Consider the following 20,371-nt stretch of genomic DNA (forward strand, 5'->3'; position numbering starts at 1 on the left):
CCATTTTGAGTGCGCATCCACTGCTATTAAGAACATTGAGTCGTGAATGGACCAGCAAAATCAATATGCACCCGTTGCCATGGAGAGGAGGGCCACTCCCATGGGTGTAGAGGGGCATGTGGTGGTGCATTTTGGACCTTCTGGCATCCTGAGCAGCTCTTTGTTAGGTCCTCGATTTATTGATCGATTACCGGCCACCACACATAAGCCCTAGCAAGGCTTTTCATTTTCACCCCTCCCAGATGGCCTTCGTGAAGCTCATTGAGCACTCTCTCCCTTAACTTGGGTGGAATTACCACTCGGGATCCACACATCACTGTCCCCTGGCATACTGACAGCTGTTCTCTTTTGGATGAGAATGCTGGCAACAGTGAGTCGCCATGTGTTGGCCATCCCTTCACCGTCGAATCATATACCCGAGACAGTGTCGGATCATTTCGGGTCTCCTTCTCTATATCCGCGTTAGTTACTGGCAAGCGTTCAATTATCGACGAATAAAATATTTCGACAGGGTCCACTGCTGGTGCTTCCTCCGCAGTAGGCAGTGGCAGGCGTGATAGCCCATCACCGTTTCCATGCAGTTTCGTGCCCTTATACTCTATTTCATATTGGTTCGCCCCTAGAAAAAGGGACCATCTTTGTAGCCATTGCGCAGTCATCACCGGAACGCCCTTCTTTGGATTAAAGATGGAGACAAGTGGTTGGTGGTCAGTCAGCAAGGTGAACTTCTGTCCGTGCAGATAGTGGTTGAACTTTTTTACTCCCCATACTAGGCTGAGTGCCTCCCTGTCAATCTGGGCGTAGTTGCGCTCGGCTGAGGTTAGTAACCGAGACGCAAAGGCTACTGGCCTCTCCAACCCATCTGGGAATTTGTGCGACAGCACCGCTCCAATACCATAGGGTGATGCATCACACGCCAACCGAATTGGTAGTGCTGGGTTGAAATGGGCCAACACCTCTTTTGATGTGATCAATTCTTTGCACTTCTGGAAAGCTTGTTTACATTCGACATTCCACTTCCATGGTACCCCCATTTGCAGTAGGGTGTTCAGTGGGTGTAATACTGTAGACAAATTTGGTAAGAACTTATGGTAATAGTTCACCAGCCCGAGGAATGACCTCAGTTGTGACACATTTTCCGGTGCTGGAGCCTTGACTACTGCCTCAATCTTCTCAGGGGACTTATGTAACCCCTCTTCATCAATAATGTGGCCACAATACGAGATCTGCTTCTGGAAAAACTCGCATTTGTGGCGATTAGCTCGTAGCCCATATTCCTTCAATCTAGTGAGCACCTGCTCCAGGTTGGCGAGGTGATCAGTCATTTTTGCCCGTGACCAGGATGGCGTCCAAATAACACTGGGTCCCTGGAATCCCTTGCAGGACTTGATCCATTGCCCTTTGCCAAATAGCCGGAGCCGATGCTACCCCGAACACCAGCCGGTTGTATTGGTAGAGACCTCTGTGAGTGTTGATCGTGAGGTATTGTTTCGAGGCTTCTTCTACCTCCATTTGCAGGTACGCCTGGGCCAGATCAATCTTAGTGAAGCGTTTTCCTCCAGATAGCGAGGCGAAAATATCTTCAATCCGCAGAAGCGGATATTGTACCGCGTGAAGGACTGGGTTCACTGTCACCTTAAAGTCCCCACAGATGCGAACCTTCTTTGGTTCCCCAGGCGTATTACTCAACGACCTCTTCATTACAGGAACGATGGGTGTAGCCCACTCGCTCCAGTCCACTTTGGACAGTACTCCTGAATGTTCCAAACCTTCCAGCTCTGCTTCGACGGCTGGGCGGATTGCATAAGGCACCAGTCTGGCCTTAAAAATCTTTGGGCTTGCATTTTCCTCTATTTTAATCGTCGCTGTTATGCCTTTTAATGTTCCGAGTCCCTCCTGGAACACCTCTTGTGCGTCAGTTAGCATTTTTGACAGTCGTCCAGGTGTGACGTCGTCATCCTTTTTGGCATCTACCGTCAGTGCCTGTATGGAATGCCAATCTAATTGTATCTTCCGGATCCATTCACGTCCTAGTAGTGGTGGTCCTCCATCTGGCAATACATATATAATGGCCAGGAAATACCAAAAATGGACCTATATCATGTTCACCCTTATTTTTCCTTTGGGGTAGACTTTTTGCCCCGTGTACGTCTTCCAAGACAATCTCTGTATCTCTCAAGGGTATATGTGAGAATAGCCGCTTGTAGTCCCTTCGGTTTATGACTGTTAGGGCTGATCCTGTGTCCAATTCCATTTTCACTTGGACTCCGTCTATCTTGAGCGTGACCTAGATAGTCTGGTGATCCTCCATTTTGATTACATTATGTAGTTTCAGACAACCCAGCTCCTTGCTTCCGGAGTCTGTATCACTTTTCTGTTCGTCTGAACTACTCTCCGTCACCTTATGTACCTTTTTGTACTTCTCTTGTGGAGATTTCTTGCTGCTGGTTTTCTTCCCCGACCTGCAGACTCTTGCTATGTGTCCTGCTTTGCCACACTGTCTGCACACTTGGTCCTTGAACCAACAATCCTTCTGGTCGTGTGTTGTTCTGCCGCAACGATAACACTTCCCTGCTCCATATGACATTTCATTGGTGCCATATTCTTGCAGTCTCCGTTGTATCTCTGCAGCGCCCCATGCGGCTGCTTCGTGTGATACTGCCATGCTGAAAGCCTTGTCCAGCGTAAGATCCTTTTCTGATAGAAGCCGTTTCTGGGTTCCTTCACTTTGAAGCCCACACACAAACTTGTCCCTTAACGTATCTGCTAGTCCCATTCCAAACTGGCAGTGTTTCGATAGCTTGCGCTGTTCCGTTAAATACTCAGCATTACTTTCGTCTTTATGCTGGTTCCTTTTGTGAAACTTAAATCTTTCTGCTATCAGCAGCGGTGTGGGGTTTAAGTGGTCCTGTAGGATTTCCACTATGTTTTCGAAATCCTTATCCACTGGCTTCTCTGGGGTTATTAGGTTTCGCAGTAAGCCATACATTTTTGCACCCATGGAATTCAACAAAACCAGTGCTTTCCTGGCATCTGGCATTTCATTCGCGTTGCAGTACACCTCAATGCGTTCCACATATGTCGCCCAATCTTCGACTTCATTGTCGAACGCTGTGACACTGCCACTCTTCGGCATCCCTGGGTGTGGTTAGACTGGCTAAAATGGCGTCTCCCGCGCTCTCCCTTCTTCTCCGCTGGCTCAAAATGGCGTCTCCCGCGCTTCCCTTTCTTCCCGCGCTCGCCCTTCTTCTCCGCTGTGGCTTCAAAAATGGCGTCTCCCGCGCTCTCCCTTCTCCGCGGCTCAAATGGCGTCTCCCGCGCTTCCTTTCTTCCCCCGCGGACGCTGCTCAGCCCTTGAGCCCTGGCTGCGCTCTGCGCGTTTTCCTGTGCGCCTCTCTCGTTGCCGCCGCTCGGTCCTGAACCCCGGCTGTGCTTTACCCTCTCTCTCTTTTTGTTTTCCGTTGACGCCGCTCGGTCTTCAACCCCCGGCTGCACCCTGTGCGCTTTACTCTCTCTCTTACCCCGTCGACACTGCTTGGCCTTTTCTGTGCCGTCGGTCGGCTCCAGCCACCGCTGTCCGGGAAGGGTCTGCGCTGTACCTGTTGCCAGCCTGTTGCTGGATCGTCGTGGCTGGAGAACCAAGCCCAGCTCTCAACAGCCTCCCCTGTGATGCTCACTCTCTGCTGGATGACTGGGCGGTTGCTCGTGGTCGACGCCCGTGCTTCTGGCCTCGATTTTCTTCCACTGTCCTCCAGGAGCGAATCCTTGGGAGGAAATGCAGAGTTGCAGGTAGGTTCGAATCGACCTCATCGCCACTATTAAATCCGTGAATCTTAAGGTATGGTGTTCTTCAATAAATAGACGGAGACTGCAGATCAACAATCAACAGGTGTTTACTGGATGAGGGTAGTCTAAAAACTAAGTACAGATGCCTGCGCAGGGCTTATATACAGGTGTGGTCACTGCCGGTACTACAGTATACAGGAGCTGTAAAAGTAGTTCTCTCTTAAAGGTACATACACTACACATCCAGTGCCAGAAAGGTTAACTCTGGCTCTCCCTCCACAGATGCTGCCTGACCTGCTGAGTGTTTCTCACATTTTCAATTTTTATTTCAGCTTTCCAACATCTGCAGTATTTTCATTTTGTTTTAATGATACACTTAGATAGGTGTGTTAGGGTGAGAAGGAATCAGCATGAATTAATGAGAGGTCTTGTTTACCAAATTTACTGTTAAATTCCTCAAGGAAATGACTGACCTTGCTGACAGTGTAAATTCTATGAAATATGAAATGTTCAGATTTCACCAGGGCTTTTGATACAGTTCAACAAGAGAAAAGAGGTAATCGAAAAAAGAAAGAGATCTGCGTACGTTGGAAAGGTGGGCTGAAGAGGGGCACATAACAGTTAATGTGACAAGAAAATGAGGCTAGTGAAGGGAAATAAGCAGTGAGAATGTAAGGGGTAAATCTCTCACTTTGCGATCCCACCCAGAAACTTGCTCAGCAGAAACACATATCCTAGTAGATCAATTTCATTTATGGCACTTGGATTATCACCAATTGTGGAAGACATGTTTTTTCCAGTGAACTCTTAAGGAAATAATCATTTAGTATGTTAATTATTTTATGTTCATCCTCATCCTTGTCATTCTCATCCATGTTCATCCCTGTGAGCATCATTGAGGGTTCTCACCTCTCCTCTGGGTGCCGTGTCACTGTTATAGTATTGGACAAATTTCTTACTGTAATGTTTTGTATCTTCAGCTATACTCATTTCCAGCTTCCCTCTTATTCCTCCAGCCATTTTTTCTAACATGTTTCTTACATTCATCCCATTGGTTCCCTCCTGAAAGATTTGTAGAGTTTGTTTTTTTCCCTCATTATTTCACTTCTCGTTGTCCTGTCGATCTATTTAGGGTCACACTTGTTTAGTTTGTGCTTGCTAATCCTAATCATATACCTATTCTGCATGTTCAACCATATAGCTTCGAAGGTATTCAGTTTTTTTGCGGTTGCTCATTCTCTCTCACTTACTTTTCTTTCCACCTTTTGGGGTAACAAATTGTCCACATTGTACCTCTTGTCCAGATGGAAAACAGGGGCAAAAATGACCAATTTTGTGGGACTATGTCCAATATGCCCAACCCCATATTGGGTCGGGCAGTTTTTTTTGGCCACTCTGGGAGTCGCCTAAAATAAGCGTTTAACCCCTTTCATGTGCTAATGAGGGTCTTAACACCTGAGGCAGGCAATTAGCGCAGGCAGCTCACCCCAATTATTATAATGAGGTCCGAGGCCCAATTTCAGTCGAGCCTCTCAGTTCGGGTGCACGTTGGAAGCGCACCATCAGTTCTGCACCCGAAAATGCACCATAACTCATTTCTACCACTCTATGTCATTTACTTGTTTTCTCACCCGGCATCTTCGTTATCTCTGAAATACTGAAAAGGGAGATAATAATTAATTACAAAAAGGCTCTTTGGGGACTACTGATCTTCATTGTCATAGAGAACTTCTGCACAATCCCAATGCTCCTGGTTTTTACTGTGAGCAGCAGACCTGGTAAAAATAAGGCTGATAAATAGACATTCCTTCCCCATCCCTTCCACAGTAAGCAATATGTATAGTTATGAAAGGCTTGAAAATTTTGGATTTTTCCCATATTCTCCTTACACCCATAGATTAGATATTCCTCTCCACTTGTCCCATGAAACAGAAAAATAGGCACACACATCAAAAAAGAGAAAAGGCATAATCAGAGAGGAAAGAGCAAGAATAAAGGCTGAATGAGGGAGAAGACAAAAACAGAAATGAGGTAAAAAGCTAAAAGCTGCATTCCTTTCAACATATAAACTAAATAGCTCAGTATACACAAGTTACATTTACATGCCCTTAAAGAATACTTACATTATATGTTCCAGTTTTATTTCTATAATGTCAATGTATATTTGGACCCCACTCAGCTAATTTACAAATCCGTGCTTCCAGTGCAGAGTCTCACCTTGCTGGGAGCACATATCAGGAACTTGTGGGCACAATTCCCATGATTTTCCATCCATAATGGATAGAAAATTGTGGGGACTACACTTATGGGGCTGAATTTTGCCAGCTCCCAGAGGGCAGGTTTGGAGACGGGTCCGCAGTCAAAATCAAAAAGTTTGACAGCGGGGCGGTATTCCACACTGAACCCGCCTCCTTGTAAGTTTCCCTAGTGCCGGCTCTGCCTGCACTTTGCAGACCCGGCACTAAGCGGCGGGTCAGGCAATTGAAATACTTAAGAGGGTCATTAAAGCTATTTAATCAGCATTTTACCAGCCACTAACCGTTTTACCAACTTTTCCATGAGGTTCCCGTCACTCAGGTAAGTGTGTCGGGTTCTCTATGTCTCCCCATTGCTGTGAATGGGTGACAGCTGCAAAAGTAGTATAAAAGCCACCATTTTACAGCTGTTCACTTTTCAATGTCAGAAGTGTGAGCCTTCAGGATTTGGAAGATACTTTTGAGCTGTAAGCAGTTTGGATGTGTTTAGAGTAAACTCTCTATCCACTGTCACCTCCTTGGAGCAACCTCTCTTACCATTGACAGATCACTTCTGTCATCTTAACTTCAGCTGCCATCTATTCCAGCAACATCAGTGCCCTTGAAAAAATCTCATCTTGGTCCTCTGAATCCCTCCACGATCAGCCCCAACACTAACATCACCAGGCACACCATCATCATCAACAACAACACCAACCTTTTCTGCAATCACCTGATGCTGCACAGGACACAGGGCATCAGCACCCGACCACATTGCTGCCCGGGATGCCAGCGATGGCCTCACATTTACTTCACTTGACGCTGTACATCCTGGTTGCCACATGATGCACCAGGTTGGCACCACCTCACACCAGCACCGCAAAGCATTCCTACAATGACCAAGCCATTCCTTTCACTCCCATCACCATTGTTGTGTGTGGGGGGGAGTTATGTCTCACTATTCACTGGAACTCACTAAGACACTTCCAAAGCCACACACATATCTGTTCAAGAAGGCAAAGTGTTGAAAATAAAGATTTCAATGCTTGACAACACATTAACAGACACTTTACACAAACATTGGCTAAAGCACACAAGTGCCTACCATTGTGTGTTAGTTTGAATGATTGGACAAGAATGAGGGTGAGTGTGAGGGGTGGCTAGTGTGATGTGGAAGTGATAACGCAGATAGAGAGATGGGTGGCGGTGTAAGGTAAGTTGGTGTGAGTAAGGATGTGCAGGAGTAGGGTAGGGAGGGCAGAGTGATGGGGATGTGATGAGTGGCACAGCAGGATGAGGTTGAGTGTGGTTTTGCAGTAATGTTTCGTGATCTACTGTGATCATCGAAAGGTGTGCGCCACTGCAGCCAGGTCATCCTGACAACATCCCTGCTTGTGCCCTCCTGTGCAATGTGCAACCAGGCTGTGTTGGTGTCCTGGGGAGGTGTCATCCGCCCATGGGAAGGGAAGAGAGCCTCCCTGCGTGCTGTGACTCCCTCCATAAGCATATGGCGGGAGTCATGGGAGGGCCTGGGTGCAACCGTGTAACTTTGTGCAGGGCTTGTCAGTGTTTGCACCTCAGTGCTGTAGAACACTGACAGCACAACTGTCAAACATCATCAGATGGCGTCATCAGACCCGCTTCCTTTTAATTGGCCAGGAACCTCGCAGGGTGGGCTTAACAAGCCCAATCAGGGCAAAATCACTTGGAGGAGGTGGGATGAAGAGCGGAGCAGGGTTTGAAGCCGCCTCCGACCCCGGCCGCACCGGACTCGCCATGGTTGGCGAAATCGCGGCCATGATTTCCCAGAATGTGGCCCATGGGGAATGTCCATTTGGAAAATCAGCCCTCCGAGTCTATATTCAGTATATTTTCCAAGACGGTGTTCTCAACACCTATAATCACAATATTGTGGTGGAGCCACCAGGGGGACTCTGATCTAATGTACATAATTATCTTTAACAAATTATTAGCTACAGAATGAATCTGTATCATATCATTGCATGTACATAGCGCGGTCCCTTTAAGAATGAGACCAAACGTCATCACGTTGATCACGTGATCCTCCAGCGGCGGGAAAACGTGATGACGTCATGACGTCAGGCTGGGGAGCCGCCCTAGCCAGTCCTCGTGGAGCCAGCAAAGAGTACAGACCTGTAATGTAGTTCTCCTGTGTTTCGTTTTAAACTCTGTTGATTAGTATTAAACATCGTTTGTTTGATAGACTAGTTAGGAATCTAGCCATTCCTACAGTGGTGACCCCGAATTTTCGTGAACAATTTTCGCGGAAGAAGCGAAGCGCGAAGAAACATGGATGCGAACTCCGTGGCTTTGAAGCTCCCACAGTTTGGGGAACAACAGGTGGCCTCCTGGTTCGTCCAAGCAGAAGCACAATTCGATCTCCAAAACATCGTTGCGGATCAGACCCGTTACCTTTACGTGGTCTCCGCACTCGACAGCTCCACGGCCTCACGGATCATCAGCCTGCTCGAAACCCCCCCCCGGTTGACAGCAAGTATAATACTCTCAAAGCGCGGTTAATACAGGTCTTCTGGCTCACGAAGGCGGAGCGTGCCCGCCGGCTACTCGCTTTGCCCGGGCTTGGCAATTCCAAGCCATCTGAGTTAATGAGCCAGATGCTCACGCTCCTTGGCTCAGAACCACAATGTTTCCTCTTTCGGGAGTTATTCCTGAGTCAACTACCCAAGCAGGTTCAGGCTGCCCTCGCCAGATCGGAAGCCACAGATTGTGCAGCATTTGCTGCAGAAGCAGATACGATTTATGCGGTCACGCAGCAATCCTGCGCCGCCACGAGGCACCCCTCCCCCGCAAACGCCGCCCCCATCCCCCGGCTTGTGTTTTTACCACGCCCGTTTCGGCGCGAAAGCCAGAGGCTGCCACCCTCCCTGCAGTCTCGCGCCTAAAAAAAAAACGACATCAACACCAGCAGCAACTCTAGAAAAGGAGGACCGAGTCTGAGGGACGTTCCGCGGCCGCGATGGCGATTGGAAATTCCGGGATGCTCCTCTACATTACAGATTCCCTCTCAGGCCGGCGCTTTTTATGCAACACCGGGGCGCAGTGTAGCATCCTTCCTGCCTCAGCACTCGATATTCAGGTTGGGATGCACGGCCCCTCCCTCGTGGCAGCTAATGACGGGGCCATTCGTTCCTTTGGCAAACGGCGGGTCCAGGTGTGCTTCGGCGGGCAACGGTTTCAGTGGGAATTTATTACAGCCAAGGTTTCGCAAGCCATCCTCGGCGCGGATTTCTTATGCGCCAACAGCTTCGTGGTGGATGTAAGAAATCGTCGATTGGTCAACACGGCCACCTTCCACTCCATCCCTTGCTTCCACAGTTCTGCAACGTCGCACACTGTCTCCTGCGCGTTGCCCTCGCCGGACGAGTTCACTCGCCTATTAGGTGAATTCCCGGAGCTGACCAAGCCCACTTTCTCCTCCTCGGCCACTAAGCATGGTGTCGAACACCACATTACTACGACTGGCTCTCCAGTTTACGCACGAGCTCAGCGCCTGGAACCCGGCAAGCTTGCGGCTGCGAAGGCAGAGTTTGCCACGATGGAACGGCTGGGGATTATTCGCCGGTCAAATAGTCCCTGGTCCTCGCCTCTCCACATCATCCCGAAGCCCGGCGGTGGATGGCGGCCATGCGGGGACTACTGACGCCTTAATGACGCCACTACTCCCGATCGGTACCTGATCCCGCATATACAGGATTTCTCCGCCCATTTGGCGGGAAATTCAATCTTCTCCAAGGTCGACCTTGTCCGTGGCTACCACCAAGTTCCCGTACACCCGCAGGACGTCCAGAAAACGGCTGTCATCACTCCCTTTGAACTGTTCGAGTTTCTACGGATACCATTTGGGCTCAAGAACGCCGCACAGGCTTTTCAACGACTAATGGACTCGGTCCTGCGGGATCTTCCCTTTTTATTTGTCTACCTTGACAACATTCTGATAGCCAGCTCTACCAAAGAGGAACACGTCTGCCATCTCCGCACCCTCTTTCGGCGCCTCAGCCAACATGGCCTCATAATCAACCCGGCCAAGTGTGAGTTCGGCCTACAACAGATTGACTTCTTGGGCCACCGCATTACTTCGGAGGGCGCAATTCCGCTGCAATCAAAGGTCGAAGCAATTACGGCATTCCCTAGGCCGCAGTCCACCAAGGCTCTTCAAGAATTCCTGGGCATGGTGAATTTCTACCACCGCTTTGTGCCCAAGGCAGCACGACTCATGCAGCCCCTCTACGAGGCCCTCAAAGGCAAGGCCGGAAAGAATACAATAGCCTGGACGGTCGAAATGGACAACGCTTTCGACAACTCAAAAACCGCTCTAGCCAATGCAACTATGTTGGTGCACCCTCTGCCAGGTGCCACCATCGCCCTTACCACCGACGCTTCCGACTATGCCATAGGCGCTGTGCAGGAACAGTGGGTCAACGGGACATGGCAACCACTGGCATTTTTCAGCCGCCAACTCCGGCGCAACGAACGCAAATACAGCACTTTCGACCGGGAGTTGCTGGCGCTGTTCCTGGCTATACGCCATTTCCGTTTTTTGTTAGAAGGACGTCCCTTCACTGCGTTTGTAGATCACAAACCACTGACCTTCGCCATGGCCAAGACCGCCGAACCGTGGTCGGCTCGACAGCAGCAACAGCTAACTTTCATTTCAGAATTCACGACAGACGTCCAACACGTAGCTGGCAAGGACAACTTGGTAGCTGATTGCCTTTCTCGCGCGACCGTACGGGCGGTCCAACTGGGCATCGATTATGCCCTCATAGCTACCGATCAGGCATCCGACCCGGAAACACAGGCGTATCGCACCTACACCTCTAGCCTCCAACTGACCGATGTGCAATTCCACGCTGCAGGCACCTCGTTACTCTGCGATGTCTCCATGGGAGATCCCCGCCCGATTGTTCCAGTCGCCTGGCGCCGCAAAGTTTTCGATGCCATACATGGGCTTTCGCATCCTGGCGTGAAGGCATCTCAAAAATTAATGTCGGCTAAGTTCGTCTGGAGAGGAATGCGTAAGAATATCTGTGACTGGGCTAACACCTGCGTCGTCTGTCAAACGTCTACGGTGCAACGTCACGTTAAGGCCCCATTGGCCACGTTCGCAGTACCAGAACGTCGATTCGACCATGTCAACGTGGACCTCGTCGGGCCGCTTCCACCGTCGCAGGGGTTCACACACATCCTCACCATAGTCGATCGTACTACTAGATGGCCAGAGGCAGTTCCTCTGGCGTCTACTACGTCCGCTGATGTCGCCAGAGCATTCCTCTCCTCGTGGGTCGCACGTTTCAGCGTTCCGGCGGACATTTCTTCAGACCGCGGTCCACAGTTCTCTTCCGAGCTCTGGAACGCTGTGGCCCAGGGTCTCGGCACCAAGCTTCACTACACCACGGCCTATCACCCACAAGCAAACGGTTTGTGTAAACGTTTCCACAGGTCGTTAAAGGCATCGCTGAGGGCCAGCCTCCAAGGCGCCGGTTGGGTGGATAAGCTTCCGTGGGTCATGTTGGGTCTCCGCACGGCACCCAAAGAGGACCTGCAATCGTCCGCCGCGGAGCTCGTGTATGGCCAGCCACTCCACATACCGGGAGATTTCCTGCCGCTTCCAACTGAGCCGTGGTCCGCAGCCGAACAACTCAGCAGCCACCGAGAAACAGCCAGGGCTTTTGCGCCTATCCCAACTTCGCATCACAGCCTTCCATCTTCACACGTACCAGCGGAGCTGAAGAATGCTGAATTTGTATTCATTCGTCATGATGCCCATAGGGATCCGCTCAAGGCCCCTTACACAGGCCCTTTTCGCGTACTGGAGACAGGCAACAAGAGCTTCTCTGTAGACATCGGTGGTAAACCCGACCACATCTCCATTGACCGTCTCAAACCGGCACACCTGGACATCGACCGGCCAGTAGAGACTGCACAGCCACCACAACGTGGTCGACCTCCCGCTGCATCCACGCCAGACCGAAGGTTTCCGTCCGCCAGCCCGCCCGCTGTTCAACAATGTCCACTCCAAGAATACAGGAGTCGCTCTGACAGGTTTGTCAGACCTCCTAGTCAATTGACTTTTACTGTTAAAGACAATTCTGGGGGGGGCGCATGTGGCGGAGCCACCAGGGGGACTCTGATCTAATGTACATAATTATCTTTAATAAATTATTAGCTACAGAATGAATCTGTATCTTTGTTCATATCATTGCATGTACATAGCGCGGTCCCTTTAAGAATGAGACCAAACGCGATGACGTCATCACGTTGATCACGTGATCCTCCAGCGGCGGGAAAACGTGATGCCGTCATGACGTCAGGCTGGGGAGCCGCCCTAGCCAGTCCTCGTGGAGCCAGCAAAGAGTACAGACCTGTAATGTAGTTCTCCTGTGTTTTCGTTTTCAACTCTGTTGATTAGTATTAAACATCGTTTGTTTGATAGACTGACTCGACCTCAGCCCTTTAGTTAGGAATCTAGCCATTCCTACAATATAACATTAAAACTCAGAACTACTGTCTTATGGCAGCGTTATCTATCAGTACGACTTTAATAGTCATTAGATTTACATGATAATATTCAGTACGATGCAACTATTTTTGTGAAACTGAGTCATTTTATGTCATCTGTGTAGGCTGAGAAGAATGTGGTATTAGGAGAAAAAGTTCAAGTACTTCAACAACAGAATGAAGATCTGAAAGCCAGGATTGATAACAATGTTGCCTTAACAAGGTAAATAGTCACATGCAATACGCTTTTAAAAAAGAACAGGCTTGTCAGTTTCTCTACACCAAGCAAGTAGAGAAATCCTTGAGGTAACTGGTAGAATATTCACTAACATGTGACAGCCAATTTCATGCTCCCAGTCAGGAGCAGTGCTCGCAGAGGAATCCATCATGGGAAATTTCAGGTGCACAGCCTATGATTTTCCATCTATTCATTTCAATTGGCAGAAAATCACAGGCTGAATACCCTTAATTTCCCTTGATGGGATTCCTGTGAGCACTGCTTTCTGCTGGGGGTGTGGAACTGGCCCTGTAGTTAATTTTCAAAATTTCTTCTATTACTTTATTACTTTTATTGCACATTATTATTTTACACGGAAAATAGTCTATCAGGCAATTTTACTGACTCAGAGGCTAGTGCGCTATCACTGAGCCAAGGCTAAGAGGAAATGTTCTTTAACTTTTAATGAAACTATTTTCAGGTGTTCAATTTTCAGAACTACCCATATCTTAGGTGTGGAGGAGGGACAGTTGAAAGCATCTTGGCAATAAAAATGTTTCCAGTTAATGACTACCTTTAAATATTTTTTCACGCGTGATTGTCGATTATTTAGGACAAAGATGCCTTTTTTTTTTACTTGTTCTTGTAGGCAACTGTCTGAGGAAAATGCAACGCTGCATGAATATGTTGAAAAGGAAAGTAAGGAAAAGAAACGGCTCAGCAGAACAAACGAGGAGCTGGTCTGGAGACTCCAGACTGGGGAGCCTGTTAGCCCAGTCAAAATATCCTCATCTTCCAACTTCCAGTCTTCTCAGGGCACACTTGCTCCATCAGCAGTGAGTGCTAACCCAAGATGATGAAAAGGCATCAGAATGAATACACGTGGGCCATCTTAATGTTACTCCAGTTATCTATGAAGCTCAGCTCTGCTGAATATTATGCTTGGTTTTGCTCAAAGAGTCACCATTTGTGAACGATACAGATTTACAAAAGTTGCTTTGAGCATGCTTATTAGCATACAGCAATAAGCAAGAGGATTTGCTTTTAAATCCCCAGTAGGTCTTGCTATTGAAGTCACTGATAGTAATGCATTTCAGTGCATTATTTCTTATAAAGGTGTACCCTGTACAGTTTGATGTCAGGAAACTCTTCCGCAGCTGTACCAAGGCTTGCGATTGCCTATTATTGACCAGGTATGCAAAAATCAAGGAGCAAGATTTTCCTTGACTAGATGGGCTTTTAAAATATTTGAACCTATGCCCAAATTTATCTTTTTGGGTTCCCTCCAGTAACAGTTTGAAGATAAGACTTTTAAGTGAGAGTTCAGGATTTTGCTTTTTGCCGTTAGTATTGGACGAAAGTGCAAAATTATATATTTTTACACATTTGTCGTAGTATCTTAGCCTGGTGCCTCTTTTAAAATATGTCCCAAACAGAGTGTGGTAATCACTCCCTTGAATAAATCTCCCCATCACAAAATCACTGGATTAAGGGGGACAAAAAGGTCATCATGCAGTCTAATATCACTAGGTGGTGCTACAGATCACTGAAGTGCACACCAGCAGCTTGAGATGGAACACTAATGCCTTCAACACAGCAGCAGCTTTTAAAGTACACTCCAAAGCTGCCTTTTCTTTTTGCAACCTGTTTATCAGGTCCAAAAAAAATCTGTTCTTTTGTAGCAGAAAGTCTGTATTAAGTAACCTGAGATCCATTTCTGCTGTCAGTATTTTCCCACTCCACTCAAACAATGATTAACGAAGTGAATGCACTGCTCGTTGTACAGCTCCAACTTGTACCTCATGCAGGGAATGTAAATAAATGCAAACTGCACATATTGAAACAAAGATGCATAATAACTTTTCAGTATTTACATGCAGACACCCTACCTACAGAACATTAATAAACATCAACAGATTGTTAGGAGACAATTCTTCCTCAAAGGATTACCAAGGTCACAAAATCAAAACCAGTGCTGTACTCTAAAAATTGCTGCCTCCATTGAGCATGTTTGTTCAGGTTGTACTGCATGCCTGAATCTAGGTAAGCCTCCCACCTGTGTGAACTGAAAAGTTCTACCTTTTGGTTATATTTTAACAAAATGTCAGAATATTTTTAAAGGTCCAGAAAGCATCAGAAACATTCAACACAACAGCTGGGACTGAACTGGAGTAAATTTAGTTAGTGATGTCAACAGTTGCAGACATGGATATGGAAATGATGGTGATAAAATCTGAGTAATAGCCATGGGGGCAGGAGAGCAGCTGGGGTTCATTTTTACACACTAAAATCTTAAAAAAGCAGAATATAGTCACATTAACAATTTGGAAATTATGAGAGACTAGAATGAAGGGAATACAGTTTTTTTACACAAAAATTATATTACTGTATACAGAATTGATGAAGATTATGAAATAATGTAGGTTTTCAGTGTCTCCTGGAAATGGGTTTGGGTAATCTCCATCCAGTTCCTAGAAGTTGGGAAGCTATAGCACAAGAACTATTATTTGACTTAGAAAGGAAGAAAAGTATTTATAAAGCACCTCATCACATCTTTCAGGAATTTTCCAAGGTGTTTCACAATGAATTATCATTGAAGTCAGTCACTGTTGTTCTGCAGGCAAACTGACTGCTTTATCATTGTCTTATTTAATTTTGCACATGTATAAAATGGTGTTGCAAGATTTTGCCAAGTTCAAAACCAAATTGGGGCAACATAAGGATAGGGAGAGAGCAGTGGGTGAGATGATAGCTGTAATTCTGATGTCTTCTTTGCCAATTATGAAAGTTTATTGAAAACCTTAAATTTGGAATCTCAGGCAGCAAGTTCAGGTGCATGGAGTCATTTATTTTTTCCACAGGATTCACATTTAGTAAATTACTGTGTAATTCCAATGTCTTTTTTTAAATCTTAAATCCAGAATAACCTTACAAGAGACAGTGGCTCCCTTTTCATTCATTTGATATTGATTTACTCTACTGGATGCAACCTTACCTGAATTTACCCAGAGGCTTTACTGATGTCTTTCAGTGGTGCCATTACATCAGTGGTGCTGTGCAAGATAGTTGGCTCCAATAGGTGATTGTCACACTTCGGGCTGAATTTTGCCGGCGCTCAGAGGGTGGGTTCGGAGGCGGGTCCGCTGTAAAAAAAAATGCAGTGATTGACAGCGGGGCAGAAGTCCGCTCTGAACCAGCCTCCTTGTTAATTTCCCAAGTGCCGGCTCTGCCTGCAGTTTGCAGACCTGGCACTAAGCGGCGGGTCAGGCAATTGAGATACTTAAAAAGCTGCTTAAAGGTGTTTAAGCAGTATTTTGCCAGGTCCTAACGAATTTTCCATGTTTTTTACGAGGTTCCCGACGCTCGGGGATCGCGTCAGGTAAGTGTGTTGGGTTCTCAATGACTCTCCATTGCTGTGAATAGTTGACAGCTGCAAAAGTGGTATAAAAGCTTCCATTTCACAGCTGTTCAATTTCCAATCTTAGAAGCTGGAGCCTTCAGGATTTGGATACACGTTTCAGCTATATGGAGATTTGAAGTGTTTGGAGCAAACGCTCTATCCAGTGTCATCTCCTTGGAGCAACCTCTCTCACCGTTGACAGATCGCTTCTGTCATCTTAACATCAGCTGCCATCTATGCTATCAGCTTCGGTGCTCTTGAAAAAATCTCTCCTTGGTCCTCAGAATCCCACCACGATCAGCCCCAACACCAACATCACCAGGCACACCAGCAGCACCAACAACAGGACCAATCTTCTCCGCAATCACTTGATGCTGCATAGGACAGAGGGCATCAGCATCCGAGCACATTGCTGCCCGGGAGGCCAGGGATGGCCTCACCATGGCCAGATTTACTTCACTTGACGTTGTACACCTTGGCTGCCACATGATGCGCCAGGTTGGCACCACCCCACACCAACACCATAAAGCATCCCTACAATACCCAAGCCATTTCTTTCACACTCATCACCATTGGAGGGGGGAGGGGGGTACCATTATGTCTCACCATTCACTGCAACTCACTAAGCCACTTCCAAATCTGTCCAAGAAGGCAAAGTGTTGAAAATAAAGATTTCAATGTTTGACAACACATTAACAGAAACTTTACATGAACATTGGCGATAACACCCAACTGCCTACCCTTTTGTGTTGTTAGTTGGTATGATTGGACAAGGATGACGGTGAGTTTGCAGGGTGGCTAGTGAGGCCGTTCAGTGCTGCAGAACACTAATGGCACAACTGTCAAAATGATTGTGGACATGGCCCCTTTAAGGAAACTGGCTGATGACGTGTCATCAAATGACGTCATCAGACCCGCTTCCTTTTAATTGGCCGGGAACCTTGCAGGACGGGCTTAACAAGCCCAATCAACAGAAAATCTTGTTGGAGGCCGGGATCGAGACAGATGCAGGGTCCCCACATGCCACGGACCCACCAAGGTTGGAAAAATCCAGCTATTAGTGTGTGACAGTTGGGAATTGTGCATGCAGAATGTGTGACGGAAGGAACAGATGTAAGATGCAGGTGGAATCACTTTCAGAAGCAGGGCCATAGAACTTTGAACCCAATCAACAACAATCCACCCCAGTTGTGCCATTGGATGCATTCAGCAACTCATTATGTCTTATGCCTCATCCTCCAAGACTGTCCAAACCACACCATTGTTAACCCTTTACTAATTCTTTCTGCCCTGCTTCAAATGGGGAAGAGGGCTACCTGAATGTGCTTTTCTGAGGCTGGCACATTCAAGGCATACTATTGGGGAAGATTACAGCAACAAGAACAACTTATATTTATATAGTGCCTTTAATGTAGAAAACTGTCTCAAGGCACTTCACAGAGATGTAATCAATTAGAGGGAGTTTTACTCTGCATGCAACCCATGCTATTATCCAGTAGAGTAAACCACCGTTTCCTACATTTGCAGTTTTGTACCATCTGCAAACTTTAAAATTATGGCCCCTATACCTAAGTGCTGGTCATTAATATATATCAAAAAGAGCATTGGCCCTAATTCCAACCCCTGGGGGACCCCAATGTATACTGTCCTCCAGTCTGAAAAACAAACAATCGCTCACCACTATTCTCTGCTTTCTGTCCCTTAGCTAATTTTGTATCCATGCTGCCATTGCCTCTTTAATCCTATGGGCTTCAGTTTTGGTAATGTCTATTATGTGACACTTTAACAAACACCTTTGGAAAGTCCACATGCACAATATCAACTGCATTACCTTCATCAACCCTCTCTGTTATTTCATCAAAGAACTCAAATCAAGTTTGTCAGACATGACTTGTCTTTAACAAATCTATGTTGGCTGTCATTTATTAACCCATGTTTTTCTAATTGAAAGTTAATTTTGTCATAGATTATGGTCTATAGAAATTTCTCCACTATCAACATTATGCTGACTTACTTGTATTTACTAGGTTTATCCCTCTCCCCTTTTTTGAACAGGGGTGTAACATTTACAACCATTGTTGTATAAGGAGCCATTACTAATGTTTTCTACAACTAAGTTGAGTTGAGTTTGATTTTGATGTTCACATTTAGGATTGTGCTGCTACCCATATTTTTTTGTAATTCACTGTGGTATCCTTTTCAAGGTTTGGATCCCAGAACTAAAAATGGACATTTGTTTTCACGTTAAAATGTTGATGAGTTTTTATCTCAAAATTTCTCTCAAACAGAAGCTTATTCAAAGCAAGCATAACAAGAGCATTAAAGATTTTAAAATTTAAGCTCATAACTCTGACTAGAACAGTAAGCTATGAACACATAATTTAGGCTTTCTTATGAGCTGTACCTTCCCAACACAAAAAGCAGTTTAAATGTACCTCCCGAAAATACTGCTTTCTTTTTTACATTTTTCAAATGTTCCCTCTTTCACTCCTGAAGGCACTGACTTTTACTGAGGTATAGTTCTTTGGGTGCTAGCAGTCCTCCTGCACCTCACCAAAGTAGCTATTCCGGATGTTGAAGCCTAACAGCAAGTGTGTGCAGGCTATTTTTTCATGGGAGGACGTCACAACCGAGCCCAATCCTATCATCACATGATGGCTAGGCACACACTTCCAGCAGGGTTGACTGAATGGTGATCAGGAGTGGGAATCCTGACTGATTTTTCTCCCTTCCCTAACCCAAAGTTGCTACGACCAGTTGGATGGCGACACCACCTGTTCCACCCAAGATCAGTTAACTCAACCCAGCCTGGTGATTGAACTTGGAGTGTTCATAGTGTGTGTGAGGCTGTACCACAATGGACAATGCAGTTATCCACTAAGTCATCAGGGGACCATAAAAGTGCTTTTATTACAAAATGTTGCTGTTCTGTGACAGGTTTTATTGGTGCAGCAACGTTGAAGCAGCAGTGTATTGTGCGCTTCTTAACCACTTTAGATCAAAAACTGGGTCATTGTTTATATGCAAATTACGCTGATATTTCTGGGTGATTTCAGTACAGATTCCTTTGTATTTAACTCACGTGTTGATCTGATAAGTATCTGAAAGAATATGTATAAAGTAACACAAAAATCAGGTATTTAAAGTCCGCACTGATTGGATCTGTGTCCCGTGGACGCACAAAATATACATGAGTTTGTTTGATACGTAGAATAACACAAGTGTCATTTAGTTTCAGTGTTTGATGAGCTGTGAAGAATTTGTATTTATTTCTGCTGGTTGAGTTGGATTCTGTGGGAAATGAGTGTAATACTGCACTGTATTCTGTAAGTATAGCCATGCTCCAGAACAATTAAAGATGGAAGCACGCAAACCTGATGTATTCTGTGCTATTTATATTTCAGAGCTTAATTTGATGCGCACAAATGGTTCTAACTCAGAATGATTGATATCTCATAAAAGACGAGTCAAGAAGGACTTTTGCACCTTACCTTACAATTCATTCTCCTTAAAATAAAATTGGAGACCAAGTGATACCATACTATGACAGGTTTTATTGGTGCAGCAACGTAAAAGAAAATGGCAGAGACTTTAAACAAATACTTTGGCCGGAGTTTTCTCAAGGGTGGCGGGCAGGAAACCCGGGAGGCCGGGTTTCCCGCAGGCCCTGCCGCCTTTAACGGCAGGGCCTGATTTGAATACGAGGCCGCTCATTCCCGCCCACAGCCAGCCAGATTGAGAGGCTGGCTGGCTGCGGGCGGGTAAGCCTCAGAAGCGAGGGGCCGGTCCAGGGGAGGGATCGCGGGAGAGGGGTGGTCAATCGACCAGGGGGGTGAGGGCGGGGAAAGGATCGGCTGGGATCAGGGATCGGGGGGGGGGGGAGAGGATTGGGAGGGTGGAGAGAATGGTGGGAGGGAGGGGTCAGCTGGGGATAGAAGAGGATCAGCGGGGGGGGGGGGGGGGTGCCGCCAGGGATCACGGGGCGGGAGGATCGAGGCCGGCTTCATCATCATTGTTGTTGGGGGAAATCCTGGAGGGCGGGGGAAGGCCTGGGGGGTGATCGGAGGCCTTGTGGGGACGGCTCCGATTGCGGGGGGTGGGGGTGGTCGGGACCCTGGATCCAGGAGGTAGATATAAAGCCACTTACCTCCTTGATGCAGCAGTCCCCGCCTCGGTTTAACTGCCGGATTTCAC

At 46.9% G+C, this 20,371-nt stretch overlaps 1 protein-coding gene across 3 annotated transcripts in view; it reads left to right on the plus strand.

Moving 5' to 3' along the window:
* LOC147111908 (microtubule-associated tumor suppressor candidate 2-like) overlaps positions 1-19,550 on the plus strand; it is a 901,351-nt gene extending 881,801 nt beyond the window's left edge. For all 3 annotated transcript variants that reach the window (XM_085999292.1, XM_085999294.1, XM_085999293.1), the window contains 2 exons: positions 12,686-12,783; positions 13,427-19,550. In XM_085999292.1, the coding sequence (XP_085855418.1) occupies positions 12,686-12,783; positions 13,427-13,634 (306 nt within the window). In that variant the 3' untranslated portion in view covers positions 13,635-19,550. The remainder of the gene's footprint in view (positions 1-12,685; positions 12,784-13,426) is intronic.
* Positions 19,551-20,371: the final 821 nt, after the last annotated feature.

The sequence above is a fragment of the Somniosus microcephalus genome, chromosome 10 (genome assembly GCF_052327205.1).
Source record: "Somniosus microcephalus isolate GS21.2 chromosome 10, FLI_Smic_1.0, whole genome shotgun sequence".
NCBI classification, from domain to species: Eukaryota; Metazoa; Chordata; class Chondrichthyes; order Squaliformes; family Somniosidae; genus Somniosus; species Somniosus microcephalus.